This window comes from Callorhinus ursinus, unplaced genomic scaffold, assembly GCF_003265705.2.
Source record: "Callorhinus ursinus isolate GAN/ISIS: 27379988/994484 unplaced genomic scaffold, GSC_fseal_2.0 scaffold33, whole genome shotgun sequence".
Taxonomy (NCBI): Eukaryota; Metazoa; Chordata; class Mammalia; order Carnivora; family Otariidae; genus Callorhinus; species Callorhinus ursinus.
Window position 1 is genome coordinate 11,137,631 of NW_027397095.1, and position 27,277 is coordinate 11,164,907.

A 27,277-nucleotide genomic window follows, 5' to 3' on the forward strand; every position below is an offset into this window, starting at 1 on the left:
TTCTTTTTCAATTTGTTCACATTTTAAAAGCCATAAACACTTTTTTTTCTTGTATGCCATTGTACTTACGAAAGGGTCTAAATTACGTATACACATTCTCTCTGTCTCTCTCTGGAACCGGAGGGCTGTTCTGCAAAAATATCCACAAATTCGAACCTAGGGAAGATTGCCTTGACACTCTGCAAGTACGCCCCTGACACAAAACCCTTCCCTTCTGCCCTGCCTCATCCCTTGTCTGGTCGGTGCTGGGAGAAAGGTATGGAAAAAGAAGGGGATTACTTTGAAGCAATCAGCGATCTATGAAACGGAGGTGGGGAAGGGTGTGTTTATCTGATAGGTAGCATTAAATTGCAGAGACTTCCAGATTAATCATGGTATGCAATTTTCAACAGCTTAGATTGTGTTTTCTTTTCTTTTTTTTTTCCTGCAGCCACTGGGGAAGAAAAAAGATTAGAGAGACTCTCAAAAACTGTTGGCCCATCTAGTCTGTTGGCTACTTAATTTATTAGCAGATATGGGAGCTGCCTGAGGTTGATGATTTAACGTGTTGGCTGGGGCTGGAATAAATCTCAAACGTACCTGTTCCAAAATTGTGTTAATCCTTTCGACTTCGCAGTCAATCAGGTATCGCTTTTCCTGCCTCCTGTCCATTTCTTCAATGATGCGTCGGAATTCTTGGACGTCTTTTATGTTTCCCACAGACCTGGCTGTCACTTGCCAGTTGTTTTGCACTGCTGCTTCCATAATTGCTTGGAGAATGGAAAATCCTGGAAGAAGGAAGAACAGCGACGATGAGGTTTTTCTTTTTAAACTCTTCCTGTAGGTATTAAAGGTTCTACTGCATTTTTATTACAGTCTGTTGGGTCCCTTTGAATCTTATCCACTGTGGAAAGCAGGCTTACTCATGACCCCAGACTTAACCATCCAGATAGTCATCATCTCTATCTTTAATTTTTTTAAGATTTTATTTATTTTATTTATTTATTTGAGAAAGGGAGGAGGGGCAGAGGGAGAGGGAGAAGCAGACTTCCCACTGAGCAGGGAGCCCGATGCGGGGCTCGATCCCAGGACCCTGGAATCATGACCTGAGCCCAAGGCAGACGCTTAACCGACCGAGCCACCCAGGCGCCCTCTATCTTGCTTTAAAGGAAGATTCTACAAACCAGGCTGGCTGGGTGTTTAATAAAGCCCAGACGCAAGCAATCACAGCTGAATTATAGTACCTAACCGTTTTGATTGACATGCATTATCAAAACATCTATGGAATGAATGCCAAAGCTTTTTCCTTGTTTCTGGCCTCAGTGTTTCCTATTGCAGCTCACGTCTTTCATCTTCCACTAAACATTCTTTGGAACGAGACATAGTGTCAGTAGAGATAGAACCTTATAACATGAGTGATTCTTACATGGATATGACTATCCAACAAGATAAATTACGTCTCCCAAGTAAAAGAACTAAGAAAACCTGACAAAGACAGTTTCTAACAAAGATATCATACTGGTCCTTTGATCCCATCATTATGAAAAAGTTCAATCATGTTAAGTCTTCCTCAGTTCTTCCCCTTTTAAAATTAAATTTACCAGGGATTCTTGGTTCCTTTTTAGTTAATTTACATCTGACAACTATTAGCTACTAACGCCCTGGATCTATGCTGAATGGGAAAGATGGAAAAGATGTGATACTTGAGTTCTGCGTAACCCTTTTGGAGGTAGGGTTTGAGAAGTTGGGAAGAGCGGTATATCTTAAAGTATGAGCCACAGAATAGTACAGGGTTTTCTATGTACTGGTCTTTTCAAGTACTTACGTCTCTAATATTATATCATGTCTATATTTTTGCTTCTGGTGGGAATCCGTAATCTGAGTATAATTTCATCAAGTACGGACATCATTTTATTGGGATCCAGTCAAAAGCAGCTCCCTTCTTCCCATAAATTTAAATTGTTTTCCATTTATATTTAGGCAATAACTAATGGAAATGGGTAATGGGAATGATTTGCAAGGCCAGAATGATCTGTGGCATGACCATTTGGCCACTGGAGCAGTAGAGGACGGAGGAAGATCGTGGTGCCCTTTGAACACATTCTAGGACCCGTCCTGTAGTGTAAGCAAGCTATGGTTGGGAATCTTCATCACTGCACTATAGAAAATGTATTGACATTTAGAGAGCACGTGTCAGGGAGATGGCAGCAGTGACTCAGCCGGCCGTTATGACTCCTTTGTGTGCTGGGTGTATGCAGGAAGAAGATCACAAATGAGACCCAAGCACTTGGTAATTTCCAAATGAGCAATTTCAGCATGGGAGCTCAAAATTACAGATCAGAGTAAATTACCATTGCTTTAAATGTTAATTCTTACTCTTTTTAAACCAACCACGCATATTTATTTCTCAGATTTACATTTTCGTGTGGATTTTCTGTGTGCTCTCTGCTTCAGTGGGAGTTGAGGGCACACGGTGGGCCAAAGCACGGGATTAAGAAATAAACAGGAAGAAGGAGATTAAAGTATTTGAAAACCTTTCTTAAGCAGTGTACAATAAGGTCTCATTATTTTGAATCCTACTAATTAAGAATTTATGAAATTCAGCAAGGACTAGTTTGAATTTTACTTCTGTACTATTTATGAAGAATGTATTATTGGCTGAATAATAATGGAAAGGAAATGACATCAGGGAGGCTCTGATATGTTTAAAAGACCCTTTAACAAAAGACAAGTTTTTTTTGTGTATTGAGTCAAAATCTACTTTTTTTGAAAATGATTTTATCTATTTGAGAGAGAGAGAGAGAGAGAGCAAGAGAGAACACGAGCAGAGAGGAGAGGGAGAAGCAGGCTCCCTGCTAAGCTAGGAGCCCGATGCGGGACTTGATCCCAAGACCCCAGGATCATGACCTGAGCCGAAGGCAGATGCTTAAACGACTGAGCCACTCAGCCGCCCCATCAAAATCTACATTCTTATCATTTCTATTTGCTAGTCCTATTCCACCACTTGGGGTGACGGGCAAGTTTAATCTCTTTTCTGTATGACAGTCCACATTTTTTAATGACAGTTAACATATCTCCCCTTATTTTTCTTTTCTTCAGACTAAAGATGTCCCAATACTACAACAGTTACTTTTATAACATGATGATAATTTCCTTCACTGTTCTGTCTCTCTCTTATGGATATTTGTCAATATTTTATTGACCTGGATAAATCAGATGTGATCTGACCAGTGCGGATGACAATGGGATTATTGCCTGCTTTGATTTGGGCTGTTATTTTGGCAGCCTAGGGTTGCTAATATTTTTATTTATTTATTTAAAAAGATTTTTTAAGGATTTTATTTATTTATTTGAGAGAGAGAGCAGCCAGAGAGCACAAGCAGGGGGAGTGGGAGAGGGAGAAGCAGGCTCCCCGCTGAGCAGGGAGCCCGATGTGGGACTCGATCCCAGGACCCTGCGATCATGACCTGAGCTGAAGGCAGATGCTCAACCGACTGAGCCAGCCAGGTGCCCCAGGACTGCTAATATTTTTAAATCGCCACATTATGCTGTTAATTGACACCACGCTTGGATTCAACTAAAGCATGTCGGTTCTTTCCATAAAAGCTTTGCTATGTAATGACTCACTATCCATGTATCAAAATTTGTTCCATTCCAACCTGCTTCTGTCTCCCTTTCTTTAATCGCTCACCCCATACCAGTCTGTACTTCTCCCCCATTTTTACATTCGCTCAAATCTGGAAGATGGTTTTGCACAATAATCTAGTACTCTCATTGTTACGTGCTCAAGGCAACTATACCTGATGTGTCTCTTTTTCTGCTACCTATAGACCTTTGTGGATGACTCTCCTCCCCCATAAAGCTTCCCTAAATGACCTCTCATTCATTTCTCCAGAGAGGAGTAGACTTAAATGCAAGGGAAATCAGTTCCAAGCAATAAAGAAGCTGGTTGGAAGAACTATATGACAGGCGTTTAAAAATTCCAAATAAAACTGGATAAATAAATTCTAGTAGAGACACTTGGAATGCTATGCTGCTGTAAAAAAGATGGCCCAATCTCTAGATAATAGAAGAAAGGACTTCTGCCAAAATCTTACGGAGAAAAGAAGCTGAGAATAGCACTTACACTATAATTCTATTTTTGTAAAGAAAAGCCCCACCTGTTTGTTTATGTGTCGAAAGAATGCAAAGGAGTTGGCAGTGGTTATCTCTGAGGTTTAGGTAAATTACCAAGAACTTCTACTTGCACCACCCCTTATTTATGGAATGTTGGACTATTTTACGAGAAGCAGGTATTATCTTCTGTAAGTACAAAAACAATAAAGATGAAAAAATATGACTCATGCTGGCCTCTCCAAGCGTAAGCTCCTGGAAGACACAGGTGACAGGTGAGCGCAGCTCTGTGTTCTGTCCGCGGCCACCAATGAGCGGCCTCTTAATAAACACCGATTTTATAGATCTTTGTGTACTTTTGGTCTTTGAATCATATGAGTGTCTAACCTATTCAAAAATTGAGAAAGCCCCTGATTTTTTAATAAGCTGGCGTCTGGGGCCTCCTGGGCGATGAGCCTTGCTCATAAGTCAGCACTGTGGCTTCAGAGGGCGGGGTCTTCCACTTGCAGAGTCTCCGGGTGGCTGCCGGAGCACGTGGCTGCGTACTTGACAGCCCTGGCGGCCATGATCACCTCAATTTAGTACATATCCATGAGTAACCCCCCCAAGCTCTTATTTGTTTTTGTACCTAATTTATTATGGTTTGACTGTTCCCCGTTGCAGCTGCCCGAAGAGAGTAAATAACGAGTTTGGGTGGGGGGAAGAGAGAAAAGTTTGTCTCTGGAGGCAGAGCCAAGGCAGGCGTTGGTGCTGTAGGAAGTGAGGTGCTTAACAAAGCCCTGGCTTTGTAAAAATAAGCCTGCTGTTTTAGCAGCTTTAGAATTGTCCTCCACTCTGTGTGAGCTCTAGCATGCCCAAAGGAAAGCTACTTCCGTTTGAGCAGCAAATTCTCTCATCTTGATTCCAGACCACTGTTGCTGTCCACCTTCATTTTCTTCCTCATTTTATTTTATTTTTTAAAAAGATTTTATTTATTAGAGAGAGAGAGAGAGAACGAGTGATAGGGAGAAGGAGAGGGAAAGGGAGAGAGAGAAGCAGACCCCCCCGCTGAGCAGGGAGCCCGATGTGGGGCTCAATCCCAGGACCCTGGGATCATGACCTGAGCCGAAGGCAGATGCTTAACTGACTGAGTCACCCAGGCGCCCCTTCTTCCTCGTTTTAAAGACTGGGAGTTACCACATAGGTAACCGGGCGAATGATGGATTGTCATCTGCATTCAACCAAGATAATGCAGGAGCAGGACAGTAGAGGTGCAGCAAGGTGACTATGGATGAAGAACCGGGCCCCACCTATGACCAGCTCAATCCTACTGGACTGGTCACTGGGCTACTCTTGCTAAACAAGGAAGCCATTGTGGGAGAGGCGAGTGTAGGGATGCTGTGCTGTACCACCAGATACCCCTTCAGCACCGAAGGGCTTATTCCTTCAGCTTCTGGAAAGGTTGTTGGCTAAAGAAAGCTGCCTAGCTTCAAGTCAAGCTCCCTACCCAGAGCAGCCTGCATCCAGTGACCGCTTGTTACAGGGCATAAAGGCACAACCCCTTTACCCCAGATGGGATAACTCTAAAGGGCCATCCCAACTTCAGAGCTCCCTGAGGGGTAGGAGGAGGCCTTGTTAGGACAGCACCACAGCCCAGCTCCTCCTTCTGCCCAAACCCGCTTCCTTCTTTTTCTTCCACAACTGTTGGCAGTGAAGATACTCCCTGAGGAACTTTAGCATGCTGATCTCCATCTCAGAAGCTGCTCCCAGGGAATTCAATCTGTGACTATTGGGTTGACCTCATGGCAGGGACGGCAGCAGATACAAAAATATCTCAAATCTACAATTGTCAAAATCATTTTCACAGGGGGAAAGAAGGTCAGGATTTTGTTCACTATACAAACGAAATGAAAAACTGCTCCATGCTGGACACATTTAGTATTTGATCTAAAAACAGAAGAACGATAAACTTGCCCGTCCTCTGTCCCATTCTCTCAGCACTCTGTCCTTTTCCAGGTGCCAGTGTAAGAATGGCCCATGGTTTAATGTGTTACGCCTCCAGCTAACACAGTCACATCTTAGCAGTGGCCTTCACACAAGCCAGTTTGGAAGGAAAGGAAAAGAATGTTGAGCATTGTTTTGGGGTCTGCCTATCTCATGAGGTCATTTACATGACGGCTCTGAAAGTTGGTGATGTGCTTTATGATCCTCAGGCTACAGCATTTAACAAATGAACAGCTGGTAGCTGGTGGGTATCTCCAAGGCCGGTCGAGTGTGGGGTCAGTGTCCATCCTGCCTGTTACTCAACTGATTTCAGCTGAAGGAAGCATTACTGAAGCATTTTCTGCATCTTTACTTACCTCTGTGGCTCTCGACTCTGGCTGCACATTATAATCACTTTGGAAGCTTCAAAAAAATGGATACCCAAGCCTCACCCTGGATCCAGGCTTTGTTTTATTTTATTTTAAATTCCCCGGGGTGATCCTCATGTACAACCAGGATTGAGAACTGTTGACCTATTCTAATGGCTACCCAATACAGTGAGGTATGTGGAAGCAGATTTCTTTCCTTTTTTTAAAGATTTTATTTATTTATTTATTTATTTATTTATTTATTTATTTGAGAGAGAGAGAGAGAGAGAGAGAGAGAGAGAGAGAGAGAACAAGTGGGGGGAGGGAGAGGGACAAGCGGACTCCACATTGAGCGAGGAGCCCAATGTAGGGCTTGATCTTAGGTCCATGAGATCATGACCTGAGCTGAAATCAAGAGTTGGATGCTGAACTTACCGAGCCACCCAGGTGCCCCAGAAGCAGGTTTCTTCTTAGTATCCTTCATGACTGATGGAAAGGTTCTGGGTGAGAAAAGCATGATCCAAGAAGAGATATATACCCTCCAGAAATAAGCAAACAAACGTACAAAGGCGAGAGGGGAAGGCTCAGGCCAGGGTTATGAATCGCTTCTTTCTGTGGTAGATGAGGAATCTGGGAACACTGAGTATGTGGGAAGCAGACCCTAATGTGTCCAAAGCACTTAACAATTGTCTTTGTTCTTCTGAGGTAGCATCTGTGTTCTTCTTTCTAAGTATAAAATTAATATGTGCTCATTTTGGACATTTGAAAAGACACAAAGTGTCAAAAATAAAATACAAGTATAGTTGACTCTGTCCCTCAAGGAGAACCACTGTTAATATTTGATATATTTTTTCCATTTTATTTTATATAAATATACCACATGCACTTTGTTTTAGTAAAATGGACTGTACTGTTTGTGTCTTGTCTTTATTTTTTATTTTTTTAAAGATTTTATTTATTTATTTGACAGAGAGAGAGACAGCAAGCGAGGGAACACAAGCAGGGGGAGTGGTAGAAGGAGAAGCAGGCTCTCCGCCCAGCAGGGAGCCTGATGCGGGGCTCGATCCCAGGACCCTGGGATCATGACCTGAGCCGAAGGCAGACGCTTAATGACTGAGCCACCCAGGCGCCCCTGTGTCTTGTCTTTAAAAAGCTACCATTGGGGCGCCTGGGTGGCTCATTTGTTTAAGCAGCTGCCTTCAGCTCAGGTCATGATCCCAGGGTTCTGGGATCAGGCCCCGCATCGGGCCCCCTGCTCAGCGGGGGGCCTGCTTCTCCCTCTCCCTCTGCTGTTCCCTCTGTTTGTGTTCTCTCTCTCTGTCAAATAAATAAATAAAAAATCTTAAAAAAAATAAAAAGCTAACATTATATCTTGAACATCGTTTTATGTTATTAAATGTTTTCAGACATGATTTTAACGGCTACATAATATTCCATCCCTTAGACATATTTAATTTATTTAATCATTCCCCAATATGAAAATTTCAATTGTTTCTAATCTCTCCCTATTACAAATAATGCTGTGATAACAACATTCATATAGCATCTCTAATTATTTCCACAGGATAAATGTCTAGAAGTAGTAATATCAGGTCAAACATTTATGGACATTTTTAAGGCTTTTCATACATATTGCCAAATTGCCCTCCAGAAAGGTTGTACCACTTTATGTCCCCATCAGCAGAATACAAGAGTACTTGTCTCTCTGCCCTTTTGTTAGCACTGAATAAGACATGTGCCCATTTGATAGGGAGATATAAAAATATTCCCTTTCTTGTTAGCATTTCTTTGTTAGTAAAGTTAATGATTTAAAAAAATTTTTGTGTCCATGTTTATTCCTTCTTTTGATAATTTCCCGTTTATTTCCTTTGTTCAGATTTCTACTGTGATATTAATGGTGTTCTTTTTTTTCTTTTAAAATTATTTTTATTTTTTTTAAGTAGGCTCTATGCCCAACGTGTAGCTCGAACTCATGACCCTGAGGTCAAGAGTCACATGCTGTACTGACTGAGCCAGCCAGGCGCCTTGATGGCTTTCTTATTGACTCATAAGGGTCCTAATATATTAACGATATTAAGTGTACTATATGTCACATATATTTTAATTCAGTTTATTTGACATTTAATGTTGTCTGTGACATGTTTTAACGAACAGAAGTTTAACATTTTATGAAATTAATATTCTTGTTCATCAAAAAATTATGTGAGATAGAAAGAGCAAATGAAAATTTCTCTTCTGCTCTTATTCTAGTGTTCACCTGAGCTTTAAACCCAAAGCTTATGTGAACCACTCTCTTCATTTCTCACAACTTCTTTGGTCTCCATGGAATTTCAGATACATTTTTCTAGTATATTGTGGCAAAGTAAGTGAATGGGGGAAGCTACATATGGAATATGAAGATGGTTTCTGAAATACAAGTGAAGAGCAGAAAAATAGAGGCAGAGGAAAGAGAGAGATGAGAAGCCCAATTCAGTTATTTTGGGTTATGTTTTGTCATATCTAAGAAACCCGATATTCAAAGATCTGAACTCAAACCCAATACTTCAGGGTATGTTTATTCATATTACAAAAGTACATACTTTTTTTTAAAAAGATTTATTTATTTATTTAGAGAGAGAGAAAGCATGAGTGGGGGGAGGGGCAGAGGGAGAGGGAGACTCCTCAAGTAGGCTCCCACTGAGCACAGAGCACATGGGGCTCCAGCTCACGACCCTGAGATCATGACCTGAGCCGAAATCAAGAGTCAGATGCTTGACTGACTGAGCCAGCCAGGCACCCGACAAATGTGCTTTTCTTTAAAAAGAATTCATGGAAAGATTCCGATAGAACATTTGAATCTACATTTTGTCATTTTGTTGTTGTTTGTTTTGTTTTAACTCGATTTAAACACGTTTGGTTTCCACCAAAATCGATATAGCAATTGTCTACATTTGAGATGTTAATGCAGAAACTCTTCTGTGTATGAGGGGCTCAGGATGGAAAGATCAAGAACCCCTCTGTGTTTGCATATGGATGTCAGGTCTGTGGATTTTATGGAACAGGATAAAAACAAATATTCACCCACGCCCAGCCCAATTTACCCTCAGCGAATTAAGATTTCCCTGAGGTCTTCATTCCTCATAATTCTGTTTGTTTAAGTTTCCCTTTAATTAAGAACTGACCCTCTACAAATCTTCTCTTCCTTGCAGCTGCATTATTAGGATGGGACCTTAGCTAATTTGGGAGTCAGTGAACAGAAGATGCCCCCGCTCCATGTCCCAGTTCTATGTCCTTTTCCTCTTTCCCAGTACAAATCCTCCCTCCACACCAACCCCTTTACTCATACTAGGCTGCCCGTGACAGATTAAAGCTTAATTGTGACCTCTTCCGTGAAAGATTCATGTTTTAAAGTACGGTCAAAGCCTGAAAGTAAAGGGGCAAACTCTAATGGAGAAATTGTAGAAAATAGTAAGCGGGAGGTATTGTTTGGCAGCCTGAGGTACTCCTGAGACCCAAATATCCCACTTGAAGTGGCAACTACTGACTGGCTACTTGTCAAGTTTAAAGCTGGCTCTGAAATGGGCGGTGCATGTAATCTTGCCTTTCCATTTTTCTTTTTCATCCTAGTCTTCATTATGAACTTTCTCTCCTTGCTGGTGAATTACATTCTCCTCTAGTCTCCTCATCATAAGCTGAGAGGGCACACCCAGAGAGATACACCCAGATAGATAGTGTTGTTCAGTGAAAGTCAACTTGGTTTGCGTTGTCAGCTGAGAGGAAATTTGGAAGACCATCTGGAGTAGATGTGCTTAATGTCTGGAAAAAGCAGAACAGGCAAGCTTTCTGATCGTCAACCACACAAGGTCGGACAGAAAAAATAATAATAAAGAAACAAAAGCAAAAATTAAAAAAATGGGATTACAACAAACTTAAAAAGCTTTTGCACAGTGAAAGTAACCATCATCAAAATGAAAAGGCAACCTATTGAATGGAAAAAGATTTTTGCAAATCATATAGCCAACGAGGGATTAATATCCAAAATATATAAAGAACTCATACAACTCACCACCAATGAAAATAAACAATCCAATTAAAAAATAAGCAGAGAATCTGAATAGACATTTTTTCAAAGAATACAGATGGATAAAGAGGCACATGAAAAGATGTTCAGCATCAAATTGTTAGGGAAATGCAATCGAAACCGCAATAAGATATCACCTCACACTGGTTAGGTTAGAATGGCTTTTATCAAAAAGACAAGGAGCACCTGGTGGCTCGGTTGGCTAAGTGTCCAACTCTTGATTTTGGCTCAGGTTGTGATCTCAGAGTTGTGAGATCGGGCCCTGTGTCAGGCTCTGTGCTGGGCGTGGAGTCTGCTTGAGATTCTCTTTCTCTGTCCCTCCCCCTGCTCAAGCTCTCTCTCTCTCTCAAATAAATAAATAAAATCTTAAAAAAAAAAAGACAAGAAGCAAAAAGTATTGGAGAGGATGTGGAGGAAAAGGAACCCTCGTGCTCTGTTGGTGGGAATGTAAATTGGGGCAGCCACTGTGAAAAACAGAATGGAGATTCCTCAAAAAATTAAAAATAGAAATAATCATATGATCCAGTAAGTCCACTTCTGGATATTTATCTGAAAAATAGAAAAAGACTGATTCAAAAAGATACATGCACCCTTGTGTTCACTGAAACATTATTTACAACAGCCAAGACATGGAAACAACATAAATGTCCATCAATGGATGAATGGATAAAAAAGATATGCTATAGGGATGCCTGGGTGGCTCAGTCGGTTAAGCATCTGTCTGCCTTTGGCTCAGGACATGATCTCAGGGTCTTGGGATTGAGCCCCGCCTCGGGCTCCCTGCTCAACAGGGCATCTGGTTCTCCCTCTTCCTCTGCCCCTCTCCTCCGCTCATGCTCTCACTCTCTCTCTCTCAGATAAACAAATAAAATCTTTTGAAAAAAAGATGGTATATATGCACATATATGTATGTGCATATATATGTATCCATATGTATATCCATATATATATATGATAGAATATTACTCAGCCATAAAAAAGAATGAAATCTTATCACTAAAACAACATGGATGGACCTCGAAAGTATTATGCTAAATGAAAGAAGTCAGAGAAAGACACTCATATACGGAATTCTAAAAAAGTGAAACAAGTGAAGAAACAAAACAAAAACAAACTCATAGACACAGAGAACAGGTTGGTGGTTACCAGAGGGGAAGGGAGGGGTGGAGGGTGGGCAAAAAGAGCAAAAGGGGTCAATTATATGGTGATGGATGGTAACTAGACTTTTAGTTGTGATCACTTTGTAGCGCACACAGATAATGACTTAAAATGTTGTACACCTGAAACTTATATAATATTATATACTAATTTTACCTCAATTAAAAAAAAGAAATCTAAAAAAAAAATAGAAACAACTGAAAGCAACTGGAATTTGGATTAAAGGGGATACTACAACTCTTGAGCACAATTCTTTCATGTTTCTATTTGGTATCTAGGTAATTGTCCTGGGATGGACTGCCTGCAATGCACACTCACAGAGGGTCCAAGTCATCTCAAAGCTGCTCTGGGGACTGCTGTGCACTTAAAAGATGTCATGTGATGATTGATCGTGCCCATTGAGAGGCTTCTTATTTAACATTTCCTCACTTGGCTTTTAATCCCCTCGAAATCAGTAATTTTCAGTACTCACGTGACTGAATCTCCTAGTAAAGCAAGTGGTGCGTGGCCTGGGTGTTAGCAGGCACTTTATGGGGCAGCTGGGGGAGAGCTGACTATAGATGTCAACCAAATAATGCACTAGCCAGCTCTGGTTGAGTGGGGTGGTGGGAGGGCTTTTCACATGATTAAAAGGGGGCCCCACTTATGGGTTGGGGGAAGAAGTGCTACCAATCAGCCACAGTATATCTTCTCCCCAAGCCCAAGCTATTCCAAATAGAACCGTGGCCACAATAAAGATAACCACTTACCCTGCCATCCCTCCTCCAGCAGGGGAGGAATTCTGAATGGATTCCCAGAAGTGGGTGTATTTTGCATTAAGCATCCACACAATGGGCTTCCCTTTGGACACAGTAGTTTATAGTTTACATTGTGGCCTGTGCCTATGGAGAAGTAAGGTGAATTGACTGAGGTGGGACTTAAGCTCAGAAAATATGTGCTTGCATTCTATTAAGAAAACGATTTCTTACCAGGAGAGTGACTTCTCTGGAAACATTCTTTGACATTCTTAATTTTGAGAAAGCAAGGCTAAGCCAAACCTCTTAACATTCCCGAGTTTTGGGGGTGAGGCATGGATGCTGGCTACCAGCAGGGAAGAGAGGAGGTGGAAAGTGAAGGCAGATTTATGTCAAAGATGAAAGGGGTCTGGATGTGACTGGAAAGGACTGTGGCTTATTCTGCCTGGAAGTGCAGAGATTTCTTGATCCTGATACAATTGGAAGGCTGTCAAAGGTAATATTAAGGGCAAGCTTTTGCCTAGAGGATACAGACGGGCTAAAGATACAGTCCTAAGGACAGCAGAGAGCACAATTTTCCTTTAAGAAAGTTTTCTTTGACTTAATCCTGTGGTCTAAAAACTGCTTGGGAAACATCCAAAGTGGGATGTTCAGAACTTACAAGGTAAATAAGCATTTGCATGTGCCCTCTCAGACTAAAAAAAGAAACACACACATAAAAACATCACCAAGATCAACTCATTTTGATTAGTTTTCTTTCAATTGAGTTTTTCCAATGGGGATGTGACAGTGGATTTAACAGTATGTGGAGGGTTAGAGACTACTGTTTCATCTCGTGCAGGCCTTGGGCTCCCAGAAGAGTGGCTGAATCTTGCCTGAACTGTAGAGAAGTTAGGTTGTCTGAGATGGCCAGGATTCTCCCAAGTCTCTTAGCATTCTCAAATATGAGAGCCAGAATTTGGCGATGGTCCCATCTCTTCATTGTACAAACGAGAAACGGGAGTCCAGAGGGAGAAAATGGTTTATCCAGTGGTGGATCCCAACTTGACAATGACCACAACCCTTTTCTTGTTTTAACTTTCGATAGTAATGTGAAATGATGTTTCTGTTGTGTTTTCTGGATAAAGGTTCATTTTGGTATTGAGTAAAATTTAAAATCCAACGGGAAAATTGTTGTGGGTATTGCATGTAGCTTTGCCTACAAGACTTCGGTGACTCCCTTAAGGGCTGTGCTCCTCTTTGCTTCAATACCTTTGCATGGAGGAGCCAGGGATTCTACAGTAAGTTTGTGTATTAGAGCATCTCTTCCTCCTCAAATCTAGCTGGGACTCCCCTTTGGCGCTGGGGCCCATTCTAATCTCCACAGGCTTTGAAACTCGTGGCTTGATTCATCCTGCCTAATCCCACAGTTCTCATGCAGGACACAGCTTTCTCCAGCATCTTCAATTTCTAGTGACTTACTCTGGCTGCCCTCCACACCTAAAAAAGCCTCACTTCCAACCCATCAGCCGCTCATTCATTAAAACTCAGCTCGACACATATCTCATCAAACAGCTCACCTGATTGAGATGGTGGGGAAATGAAGATTCCATGCTCTCACACCCATCCTCTATCTGCTTGAGAATCTTAGACTACAGAAGGTGACCACTATCTCTCAGGGGTTATGGTTGAATGCCACCTTTGAGCCATTGCTGGAATAACAGATTTTTTTTTGAATTATCAGATATAAATTTTCACTCTCATTCCTCAGATTTTAAAGATTTTATTTATTTATTTTAGAGAGAGAGAGAATGTGAGCGGGGGGAGCAGGGAGGAAGGCAAGGGAAGGGGAAGGAATGTCAAACAGACTCTGCGCTGAGCACGGAGCCCGATACGGGGCTCGATCCCACCACCCTGAGATCATGACCTGAGCCAAAACCAAGAGTCAGGCCCTCAACCGACTGAGCCACCAGGGTGCCCCTAATTCCTCAGATTTTATTTTATTTATTTTTAAAGATTTTATTTATTTATTTGACAGAGAGAGACACAGCGAGAGAGGGAACACAAGCAGGGGGAGTGGGAGAGGGAGAAGCAGACTGCCCACAGAGCAGGGAGCCCGATGCGGGGCTCAATCCCAGGACCCTGGGATCATGACCTGAGCCAAAGGCAGACACTTAACAACTGAGCCACCCAGGCGCCCCTGCATGTATAATTTTTTTTTAGGGAGAGGGAAAGGTGGGGAAGAGGGGCAGAGGGTGAGGGAGAGAGAGAATCTTTTTTTTTTTTTTTAAGATTTTATTTATTTATTTGACAGAGAGAGAGACAGTGAGAGCAGGAACACAAGCAGGGGGAGCGGGAGAGGGAGAAGCAGGCTTCCCGCAGAGCAGAGAGCCCGATGCGGGGCTCGATCCCAGGACCCTGGGATCATGACCTGAGCCGAAGGCAGACGCTTAACGACTGAGCCACCCAGGCGCCCCAATTCCTCAGATGTTAAATTGAACTGCTTTTACTTTCCCTGCCAAGTTTGGGATAAGAGTATAAATTCACATTGCCTACTTTGGGCTTAGCACTGTGCTAAGCCCTTGTACACATTATTACATCTAATCCTCCCAACAATTCTAGGCAAAGTAGTTATCCCCAATGAACAGATGAGGAGACTGAGCCTCAGAGAGGTATGTGTTTATAAATAAATGCACATAACAAGTAAATTTTGGAGCTGGGATCCACACCCGGGCCTGGCTTCCAAGCTCACACTCTCCTTTCTCATCAGTGGCTGAAATGACTCCAACATGTGCACTTGTTCATGGACTATGGAGTCATACATTTTTCTGTGTATTTCTTCATGACAGAGAGGACTTTAAAACACATTGTTGTATAACTACCTGAAGACACCCCAGGATTTTTCAGGCCTGCTAGGATGCATGCCGCGCAATCAACTGTAAGTGAATGCTTAACAGGAACACAGTCAGGGTTCTCTGGATAATGGCATATCGCTCATCAGTTAATCACCACCTTTGGAGTTGAGCTGGAGTTACCAGATTGGGTGGGTGTTATCATTGCTTGTGCCCTTATTTATTTCTCACACTGTCTCAGATGCCCCCTGCCTCCAAAGCAGCTGTTTTTTTCTGACTTCCTTATTTCTGTCAAATTTCCTAGTTATCAAATCTGAGCATTATCTGTGACTCTTCCATTGTCTTAAGCAAACATGAAGTGAAACGAATTCATCCTTTCTGTGTCTTCACCTTTCTTTATATTCCCATGACTACCAGCTATTTTAAAGTTATTACTGGTATTTGCTTGGGCTGTGCAAACAGTCCTTCCCCTCCTGTCCAAGCTGCTCACTAAGCCCGCCTTTCACGTTCTCATTCTTCTGATTATGTAACAGCCATGCTCGTTCTCAAAAACCTTCAAAAGTTTGTCTTTGCCTCTAGGATAAAGTTCAGAGGACGTATCATAAATGCTTCCACTTGCTTGCAATCTAGGATTTACCTTCTAAGAAAGTCTTGAGTGGCTCATCAACTGGGTGAGCTTGTGGTTGTTCCTTTCCCATTCTGGGACTCAGTTTCCTCAATATTCTAATTTTGAGGGGTCCCTTAAGAACTGTATTCATAGGTACTGCCAGACAGTTTGGAGAGGGTGGATCAAGAAGATTCTATTCTGCTAAGAGACAAACGGAGGCTAGGACTTAGAGGAAAGGAAAGATAATCTGAAAGAGGGACAGTGAGGAAAGATCTTTATAAAAATGTCTGTTCACTTACCCTCATTATTGCTAATTAGTGCTTCGCTTGGAAATGGACACTTTTGCACGAGCCATGAGTGTGAGGTTAAGAGGTGCAAACAAAGCCAGCCTCACCATTAAACCCCGCTTGTTTTGCCACCCATGGCACAAATTACTAAGAAGGCTGGCTGGCCAAGATGTAGGGAAAAGTAGAGACCCATGGACAAAAAGGAGGCTAACTGGCCCTAGCAGCAATCAAAGTCATGGCCTGGGTTTCATTCAGCCAGGGGATCTACCTAACTGAGTTAATGAGTTGCAAGTGACAAACAACCTTATGGTTATGACTGAATTTAGGAGTGCTTCAGCAAACTAGAATCTGGGAGGTTTACGGAGGGAGAACCCTGAATCACTTACAGTTAAGACGCTGACTCTAGTGATGGACTGCTGAGAACCGGCACTGGCGAGGAATTTACTTGAATAAAATGAATCTAATTAGGAACCATGTAGCTAGTCATCATAATGATTGGGTTAGTGGAGGCACTAGTCAACCATGCCCAAAAACCTTCTGTGCTCATTGAGGCAAAGTGCTCAGTGACAGAACTTAACAAAATGGCTAAGTGAGTTCCTCTTGGCTGGAAATTTGATCCCACTGGCCAGTGTGCTAGGTCTATGTATCATTTTGAAGGAGAGGTGGAGTTGTAGGGTCCTATGCAGATGAAAGTATTTATTAAGTCTTCCAGGAGAGTTAAGTAAGCGGCATAGGAGGGCAGGGACAGTGGACAAGAGGAAAACAGTTCATGATGAATATTTTGGCTTGGAGACCCTACCGGAGCCAGCAATGAGCCAGTCCAGCAAGACTTGTTCCCAGGCAGCTACTGGGGAGGGTAGATATGGGACCATTCTGGATCCTCAAGCAGGCCTACTTTTAAAACCATCTTAAATTTGCCAGTGTGTTTTAAAACATTGCTTGACAACTCCCTTAGGCCATAAAACATGTTTATATTTTGGCTCAAAACCACATAATCATAATGCTCTGGAATCTTCTTAGGGGAATCTTCCCATCTGCAGTGTTTAGCTCTGCAAATATCAATGTAATAGAGCATCCCCTAAACCAAATACAATGTTCTTTAAGGTTTATTTTGAGTAAAGAACACAATCAGCCACAAAGCTAAAGAGGAAAGGATTCAGGAGTTACTTTAGGAGAGAACCAAGGCAGTGCGTTTCTCCAGCAAATTTATGTTTTAACAACCCCAGGAGTTATATACCTTGCGCCTCAGAGGAGAAATGGGCTTGCTCTGTCCGGCCCACTATTGATGATGCACTAATGACATCTGGGGCCTCCTCAAGGGGTACATTGCTCTCCACTGAGGAGCTAAATAGTGCAAAAAGCATATTTCCTATAAACTCAAAGCTGCGGCAACTGCCCAGCTTAGCCGGCCCCACTTGGATAGAAGATTGTTTTTTTCAGCATGAAATAAATGGATTGTGCCTTGGATGATGTAGCTGCTTCCATTGTCTTAACCACTGATGCAGATCACAGCATGAGTGATGAGGCGGTAGCAGCCTTCCAGAGCCACTGTGAAAGGAGATGTGATAAATGGTGTGGCTGGACCCAAAATGAGTTTGGCCTGCATGATTGGCTTCAGGAAGCAGGGCAGGTGCCCAGGAAGGTTTATTCAAGTAACCCAGGTCCCAAGAAAGATCGTCTATGCCAAGGTCCACATTTGCCACACCCTCTGCACAGCTCTGGTTACACTAGAGGATTATTTTAGCCTCAGTATAAAAGGATGCTATTGTTAGCTGCCAAGAAGAGAGGTCACTATCTCTTACTCCAAGCCGCGTAGTCGGGTTTAACTCATTCAGAAGATGGCAGATGTTCTTGCTACTTAAAGTATGGCCCCTAGATCAGCACATTTGCCACTTAAAGTATGCTTCATGGACCAGCGACAGTGGCATCACCAAGGCTGCTTGTTAGAAATGCAGACTCTTGGGTCCCACCCCAGGCTTAAATGAATCAGAATCTACCTTTTAATAAGCTCCCCAGGGATCTGTAAGCACATCAGAATTTGAGAAGCACTGGTCTGGCCATTATTATATATCTACTGAGAACCACACTTCAGCTCGTTAGCACAGACGGGTGATTCAGAAGGAAGGAAAGCCTAGGCTTTGGTAGAGGTTATGGATGGGAAGTAACTAGTGTAGGGCCCGGAGGGGACCAGGGCACGAATTGGCAAAGGCCAGAGAGTGACTCACGTGCTCGAGCTAGGCCCGGAACAAGTCTCTTGACAACATGCTGAGAAATTTACACTGATGGTTCTATGACATACTGAGGAGCAAGTCAGGGTCTTCATCTCCTGGGGATATTTCAAGGCTCCAACTAAGACAGTCCCAGGGAAAATCCTAGATCCTAGCATTAATGGGCTGGAAAGAACTCTTTACTGCTTAGGCCAAATGGGCAGCCTAATCTCCTCTATTACTCTGTTGTCTTGCCTTTCCCATCAGCCATGGAGGCTCACAAAAGGCTGTAGTCAAAGAGTTCTTGGCAGAAAGATTATAGAGCATAGTGGCTCCCCCCACAGGCATGAAGGGCTGCATGTAAGAAAGACCCTGGACAGAGTCCTGTAGTAAAGAGGAACAAAAGATCCAGAGGACTATACCCAGAGCTACCTGCCTAGGCAGCATGGAAGCTGTAGATACTTGATGAGAAACTCTCAAACCCTCTCAGAGGGGAGGTAGGGGGAGTTAACGCAATATAGGTACCCCTCAGTTGTGTCTCTGTCTTATGTGAGATGCTTCTATTGGATTCCAGTTTTTGAAAGGCTCCTGAAATTTTGCCTCCAGTGGTTGTAGCCAAAGAACACATTCCATAAGTCCCACATCAAATCCTACCAACTTGAAGCCATCCAGTTTTTGTTCTCCTTGAACCAACCACAAAACCCACATGACAAGACAAAGAGAAATGCTACCTCCTGTGAGAATCCCCCCAACACCAACTCCAAAGTTAGTCAGCAGGTTCTATGGGGCTGAGCAAAATTTGCTAGCTGATGGGATATGGACATGAATGAAAATTCTGAAAGTGGCCCTGACGGCATTCCAAGGTTGTTTCCAGGGTGAAGATGCTGTGAGGACTCTGTCCTGACTTCGCCTCGATGGTGATTGCATGGAGAGGAAAGGCTTGTAAGTGGTCTCCTGTCCCTAGAGCCTGACAGTCCCCTGTGCCATTTTAATTTAAGCTTTTTGGATCGGAATAGAATGAATGAGCAGGGGAGGTTAATTATCCTAATTAGAAAAGAAGTGAAGTCATGGCCCTTCTAGGTCAGGCACTTGGACAAACCTCCCTTGGCTCCAAGCTTTGGGCATTAGCTCCTCACTTGAATGCCAAAGGATACACAAGGCATCCTCCCCAGTCTTCTGCCAAAGTCCCTGGTGCAAGACAGAATTCTTTTCAGGAAATGGTGTGTGATCAGCCTGTGTCCCAGGGCCAGAGAGAGGGTTATCTGGAGGTGGCAGATATGTGGGCACAGCTGGGTGGGTACAAGTGTGTGGGTCCACCCCCAGGCCTCCCTCCTCTGTCTGTAGTGCTGAGCAAGCTCAATGTAGCTTGCTTGAAATGTGATCATTTCAAAAGATGTGCATCTTTCCCTGAGCCTCCCCGAGCTTATCTTTAGCTGGCCAAGGATGTTGGTATCTCTCTGGAAGGCAAACTCCTCTGGGACTCTGCTGGTACTTTTTGGATCCATATTTTGCTGTTGGACTCGTTGATTCCCAAATACAACACCTTCCCCTTCTTCCTCTCCCAAGCACTATCTATTCTTTGACTAGATCAACCCTTGCCTTCAATACAGAACATGCTCTAGATGATGTATGCGAAATTTCTTAGCACAGTGTCTGACACATAGTAGGTGCTCACTAAATGTTAGTTTACTCCCTTCCTACTAGAGAAGAGTGTGTCTGGTACACAGTCATAATCGTCACCTGTTCTGCCCTCTGAGCCTTGTATTTGATGTGTGATGTGATAGCAATTTGTGATCTGGCGACATAAAGGGAAACATAAAGCCTTAGATAAATCTAAAGTAGTAACTGTATAATATTAAAGATCAAACTGGCCAATTATTCAGACAGACCCAACAGATATGTCTAGTACTTGCCTTTGAATTATCCACATACCCAAGGGATGAATAAAAAAAGACCTTAAGCACCATCTTTCAAAACAGGCCTCAGATTGTTGAATGATCAATTTGTGGGTCTATTATAATTTGCCTTATCCACACAGAATAGTCCAAGAGCATTAACATCAATGACTCCTAACAGAATGATAGAACAAGTGGAGGTCTCAATAGACCATTTAATCTACCCAACCCTGCTTCCCCCGGCCTCCCATCCCCAGCCATTCTGTCGACCTGCTCTTTAAAATGTGCTGTTCTGGATTATTTGCAATAGGGACAGGGAATCCAGGGTGTGAATGGCACCGAATAATGGATACACTTCAATTCACTTATAGTTAATTTTGGCAACTCTTTTATGCTTTATAATTGAATATGTACCCGCATGATACAGGAATGGATTTAAATACAAAGGCCTGGTGCTAGAGGAAATGTGAAACCGTCCCATTTTCTTATGCTCATCTCTCGTGCAGTTTGGACTCATGACTCCATGCTTGCCTCTCAGACTTATACTAAACATTCACTTCTGTAGAATTGCATTCCCCCAAATCTTCCCTAGTGCAGAAGCGGTGGGGGGGGGGGTTGTCAGTTTTAAAAGACAAATGGAAAGAAAACAGAGAACATTTGGCATATTGGGGAAAAAAGTAATTATGAAACATGGATGTTAATGGTCCAACTCAAAAGCCGTATTGGCACTGAGGGTAAATAACCCCGATTACTAGGCAAGCAGGATACAGGAGACATGTCTTCTGAAGTCTTGGGGTTTATTCTTGGTACAAAAACTTTTGGATATGTGTAGAAGAATCTATATGTTGTGATATATAACTGATACAGACAATAGAGTGATCACGCAGTCATTCTTTTGATTTCTTGGCCTTGCTGATGTTTTGCTTTGTTCTGTTAGCTCCCAAGTCTTGGTACCACACCCCTTAGGAAGTGGAACAAGTCACCCCCACCAGCAGTCAGAATTGGTGGCAGAGTTTTACTTTGGTCTTGGGTAGGCATGGGTTCAAAATCAGATCAGCTGGTATAAACTTGATTTGAAAGTAGGTTTTTCTTCGACTCCTAGAAGCCTAAGTCCCAAGTTTAATGACTGGCTCAGACAAGCTTCTAGGCAAGTTCTTCTAATGGGAGGAAGAATCCAGGTGCTAGGTTTACTTGGGGGATAAGTGATGGCCTCAGAAATATTTATCATTATAGAACTTTCAAAGTGTATTTTCCTGCCACTGAAGCTTTACACTATCGCCGTTTAGGGGAAGAAGGACCAGAAATGCATTTTGGACCTGCTGAGAGTTGGCAGAAAAAAAAAAATCTTAAGAAGATAAGGTATTTTTGTTAAGACTGCCACCAAATCCCAAGACTGCCTGTGGCATTATTGACAGTAAGTAAAATCATCTTTTTATTTATTTTATCTGATTTATTCCAAGACTCTCTTGCCTTTCAATTAATAATGCAAACTTAATTTCAAACTTGCTCCAGGCCAGTCTAACACTCTTGGAAGCAGTTGCCAAACTTCTTTTTATTTAATTCTTATTTAATAATTCCATGCATGTCAGATGGACTTCCGTTCTTACATGGGAGGTGGCCTCATCAGCTCTCTTGAGGGTAGTCATCGAAAGGACTCTGACAGCCTTCCACAGACAGGCTCAGCAAAACCTCTGCCCTTAGTCAACCTGGGCTAATGGTCCCAAGACTGTCTACCTGGTTTTTGGTACATCACAGGCGCTGAATGAGAGAGGTAGGCCCTGCTAGAATTATGCATAATGCCAAAAATGCAGAGACCATGCAAGAGATTGTAGAGATGAAATAGTCATAGAACATCAGAATGGAAAGGGACCTTAGATATCATCCAATCTAATGTTTTTATTTTACGGATGCACATACTGAGGGCCAGAGGGGAATGTGGCATGCTCCGAGAATTGGAGAGGGAAGAGGAGGAGGAAAGTGCCTTCCAGTAATGTGTATGGAATATTCTGGGTGCCTGAGTGCTTGACAGAAAGTCCTTGTGTTATTATTGAGATGCTATAGAAAATATCTCTAACGCATGTAAGTCCACGTTTCTTCCTTAACAAATATAACCAAACGAATATTGTGGAATCTTTCTTGGTGGTACGGGATCTTGCAGTATCTCAGGATTATCCATCTGAACATAGGTATTCCTTGCCCAGGACTATAGAAGTCAAAAATAAAGGCAGTTGGCCAAGTGTGTACTGACCCTGGTGTAGCCCAAGGAAATTGTCACTTTTACAAATCTCTGGTATCACCTGCTCTCTCTCCCTCTCTTTTTAAATCACTTATTTCTTTCCTAAAAACTCTGGGCAAAAATTCTGGCTATTTGAAGATTCTGACCCATCAGACTCTGAATGATTGAGATTTTCCTATAAAAAGATAGCCGAATGTTATTTTGAAACCGGAAACTAAGACAGACACATCGTATGCCTTCATTGGATTCTCCATGGGCTTAGCACTGAAACTGGAGCCTTGGGGTTGTGGGAGATTCTCCCCATAGAGGAATGTCAGAAGTAAGCCAGGATGTTCCTGGGGGCATGGAAGTCAGACATCGAGGTAGAGGGGTTGAGATTGTGGGATCAAACAACATGGCATTATTGCAAAGCACTAGGCCAGTACTGACCCTGCCTGAAATCAGTAATGATGCAAAGCATGGAGCACGGAGAGAACTTCATGGAAAGGGATGGACCTGTTAACCACAGTGCCTTCCCAGATACATGTTCCCTTAAAATGTCTAAATAGTGAGGCATGTGACTCTCAAAGTGGATGACAGACCATTGCCAGCAGATATCTCACTGGGTGAATCATACATTTCATTCACTTTCACATCCTTTCCTGAACCCAGCCCATTGTCACCCAAACCAAGGTGACAAGTATTCCTCGGAAGTGTCCTTTCATTTCTCTGACTAGGGAGAACTAGCTCCCTCCGACTAGGGAGAACTAAGCCTTCCTACTTGGACCAAAGCACTCCTCTGGAAACAAATGAGTGATTTTATGCTTGTTTGGTTGATCAAACTTATATTCTGCCCACTACTGAGTAATTTTGCTTCCCAACGTGCTTGATCAGGAGCCTGGACATACCCTTGCTAGATCCTGCAGCCTATCTTTCCCTCAAAGTGCCATAGGGCATATCTGAATAAAATCTAAATACACTAAAATTAATGTGACTTCAAAGAAATTTTGCAGTAGTCCTTGAAAGTAATAGGAGACCCTTCAGGGGTGAGAAATGGTGAAGGGCCTGGTAGTAGAAATTTTATGCTCCAAAACTCGAATTTGAAACACTTCCTGGGTACCCGGGCCATAGGAAAGAAATCCTGTTGTAGGTGTGTAATGGTGGACACTTGTCCTTTCAGGCTTAGAGGATAAAATCACCAAGGGGAAAACCATGACCTTTGAAAGAGCTGCTTCCCCAGACTTTCTCTGACCTTGTGAAGAGATTAAAGCCCTTCAGTGGAAACTTCCGGCTTAGAGGGAAATATTTCAGTATTAGAAGAACATACGGGCCCAGGTTACCCTTGACTTCTCTTAGCTCACAAAAGTGGCTCAGTGTTGATAGAGTGATAGACCCATATAACGATCCTCAGAATGTCAGGAAGAGATTTACAGCAGTAAACTGAGTGAATGCCTTCTACTATATAAAACTACCAGCAACCCAGGGGGATGGGAATATTATTAGCTCTAAGAGGAAATTAAGGTCCAGAGAGGGGCATGTTTTGGCCAAGATCACCCAGTTTCTGCTGGGAGCAAGGAGGCAATCCTAGGTCTGTCTGGTTCCAGAGCCTACCTCTTCCTACCTCACTAGAGACCTGGGAGGAGAAAACTGGTATGAATGAAAGATGCTTTCAAAACTATAGAGAATATATTGGGGTTGGAAAGATATTTAAAGACAATCCAATCAGTCTTACTTTATAGATATGGAAACCGAGGTCCAGAAAAGGATACTGATTGGCTCAAGGTGACATAGAAGAGAGCTTAGCCAAAAATTGAACACTGAATTCATTTTATCTGAACGAGAACCCAAGTCTAAAAAGAACCAAAATCTTTAATCTCTTTAATCCAGTGACATCTGACTCTATGACTAAAATATGATTCCAAAGTATTCTGAACATTTTCAGATCTGTCTCTTAAAGGCATGGTTTGTCCAGAAGCTCCCCATTTATTCCGTAATGGGCTCATCAGGGGCAGATACCTTTATTCTAGGCCTCGGGAAAAACCTGAACCCCTTACTCTTGTAAGCTATCTAGGATGTCTCTGCCACTGGCCATGAAGTTATCCAGGCAGAAGAGTGGGAATTACTGGATAAAGCAAGACCCACTCTTTGAAAAACAAAAGTTTTTATGAACTTTGTTTCAAACAATGAAATCTGCTTGAAATCTTATATGAAGACATTACCACAAACATTTTCAGCTAACCGTCTAATTCTTTTTTTTTTCTTTCAAAGATTTTATTTATTTATTTGAGAGAAAGAGAGGGCACAAGCAGCGGGGAGAGGCAGAGTGAGAGGGAGAAGCAGACTTTCCACTGAGCAGGGAGTCTGACACAGGGCTTGATCCCAGGACCCTGAAATCATGACCTAAGCTGAAGGTAGATGCTTAACAGACTGAGCCACCCAGGCCCCCTTAACCGTCTAATTCTTGTGTAGGCCCAGCCTCAACAGTAAGATTGGGCTCACAGTAATTTGAGAAATTTAGATTTAGAGCTGTTTTCTCCTTCTCCCTTCTCCGGCACATTTTAAGTTATGTAATGGATTTAAGAGTGTGGGCTCTAGGGGCGCCTTGGTGGCTCAGTCGGTTGAGCGTCTGACTCTTAATTTTGGCTCAGGTCGGGATCTCCCGATTGTGGGATCGAGCTCCACGTCAGGCTCTGCACTCAGCATGGAGTCTGCTTGAGATTCTCTTTCTCCCTCTCTCTCTGCCTTGCCCCCCAACTCACTCTCTCTCAAATAAATAAAATCGTTTTTTAAATTAGAGTATGGGCTCTGTAGTCATGCAAAGCAGTGTTCAAGTTCTAACTCTACCACCTGTAAGCTGTGTGCCTCTGGAAAAGCTATTCAACCTCTCTGTGCATCAGTTTCCCCATTCATAAAATGAAAACAGTAATATCTGATATTTATTAGATGGTCGCTATGCACTAGACATCGTTCTCAGTGTTCATACATTTCAACACCTTTAATTCTCATGGGTAGCTATCCTCTGAGGTAGGTGCTACTATTTCCATTTTATAGAGGAAGAAACTGAGGCACAGAGAGTTTCAATATCTTGCCCATGATCACACAGCTAGTAAACAGTAAAGGTGGGATTAAACCCAGACTGTCCGCTTTCAGAGCTGGCGCACTTAGCCACAGCACTGTATCTAACTCACTGAGTTAATGCAAGGATTAAGTGGCATAATATATTAAAAAGTGAAACCTAGGGCCTTGACAAATGGAAGCACTTGATAAACATTAGCTGTTGTTACCAGTTTTCCCTACTTCCCAAAATATTGATTGGTAACCTGTACATAACTCCCATTTCTGAAAAGCCTTTCTTGAATAACTCAACCCACCTGATCTTCCTTATGATTGCATTATTGCAGTATAAAGCACACAATTTAGGATTAGATTACATATTGTCCTGGGTAAAAGAAAAAAAAAACACATGTATTTTCCTTTTTTGTATTTTCCACAGTGCCTAATAGACCCACAGGGACTCAACATGTTTGTAGACTGGAATCTGCAGTGTGACTATTAGTGCCTGGTGACAGGAATGACAACTGTTCCCCCAGCACAGCGCTTCTCAAGTTATTTATTTATTTATTTATTTGTTTGTTTATTTATGTATTGCTTCTCAAGCTTTTATGTGCACACAAATCACATGGGGATCTTGGGAATGTGGATTCTGGTTCTAGATGTCTGCAGCGGGGCCTGAGGGTCTGCGTTTTGGACAAGCTCCCAGGTGATGCTGATGCTTCTGGTCTATGAACCACACTTTAAGTAGCAAGGTTATAATAGGGTACAGCGTCTTTAGGGGCTTTTGCAGAATTGGTATGTTTTGGGAGAGGCAGACTTGAATCCATTTAATAAACTAAGGTATATAAGGACTTACATATCACAACAGAAGGTGAAATCAGACATTTTATTCTCATGGAATAAACAATACTATGGAAATCTGAGACTGGTCATGAACAGCCATTCATTTAACAAGCCCTCATAAAAACCCTACCACATGCAGAGCTTTGTGCTAACAGTCAATATGGGCAGTGTGAAGATGAATTTAAGGTAGAGTAGGCTACACGTTGCTATGTGGATTGTCAACTTCGGTAAAGGCTTCTGCTTTCTGCTTCAGTGAACTAAGTGGACTTTGCATGTCCAAAATTGAAATCTGGAAGGAGAGGAGTATAATTATTTGTGTGCAAGAATTAGTAATGCCGATTAAGGCCATTTAGATTTGCTGATTGTACTTAACACTGTATTTTCCACCATTTATCACTGGAGTAATTATTTGTGTCAAAGTAATTTCTGAGGGAACATAGCGTAATTTGTCTCAAGCCCCAGTTAGATGATCTTGATATTTCAGCCTCTTGAATAGTAGCAGGAGACATAGGTTTTTAAGTGGCATGTGGAAGTAGGGTGGGAGATGGGAAGGGTGCTGGTAACAGGAGCGGGGAGATGAACCAGTTTGATTCATGAGCATGGGGTAAGCAAATGACATCCTGGACATTTATTTACACACTCTTCTCAATGTAAATGAACCGGGGGCAGCACAGGCTGTAGTAAGAATGCTGGGCCAGAAGTCAGGAGACCTGCAATCCAGTCTATCTCCTCTATTGATCTCGGTGTGGGACCTTGGATAAGTTGCCCCATCTCTCCAAACCTGCCGAACTAGAGCTGAGTATGGCAGTCCTAGCCGTGAGACCCAAAGACATTATCTGGGAACGGTAGGTTGACAAGCAAAGTGATATTAAAAAGTCAAGGTAGCATGAGCAACTATTTACACACATTAGATATATATGTTCTTCAAACCTCCCAGATATATAATAGAAAACCAAAGCTCATT

General features: G+C 42.4%; 1 protein-coding gene across 6 annotated transcripts in view; it reads right to left on the reverse strand.

The window, feature by feature from the left end:
- The window catches only part of GRIA3 (glutamate ionotropic receptor AMPA type subunit 3), a 280,967-nt gene that overhangs the window by 146,267 nt on the left and 107,423 nt on the right, over nucleotides 1–27,277 (reverse strand). For all 6 annotated transcript variants that reach the window (XR_012374364.1, XM_073879199.1, XM_073879198.1 and 3 more), the window contains one exon: nucleotides 580–767. Coding sequence is in view for 5 of the 6 variants with exons in the window: in XM_073879199.1 (XP_073735300.1) it covers nucleotides 580–767 (188 nt within the window). In the remaining variant the exon portion in view is untranslated. The remainder of the gene's footprint in view (nucleotides 1–579; nucleotides 768–27,277) is intronic.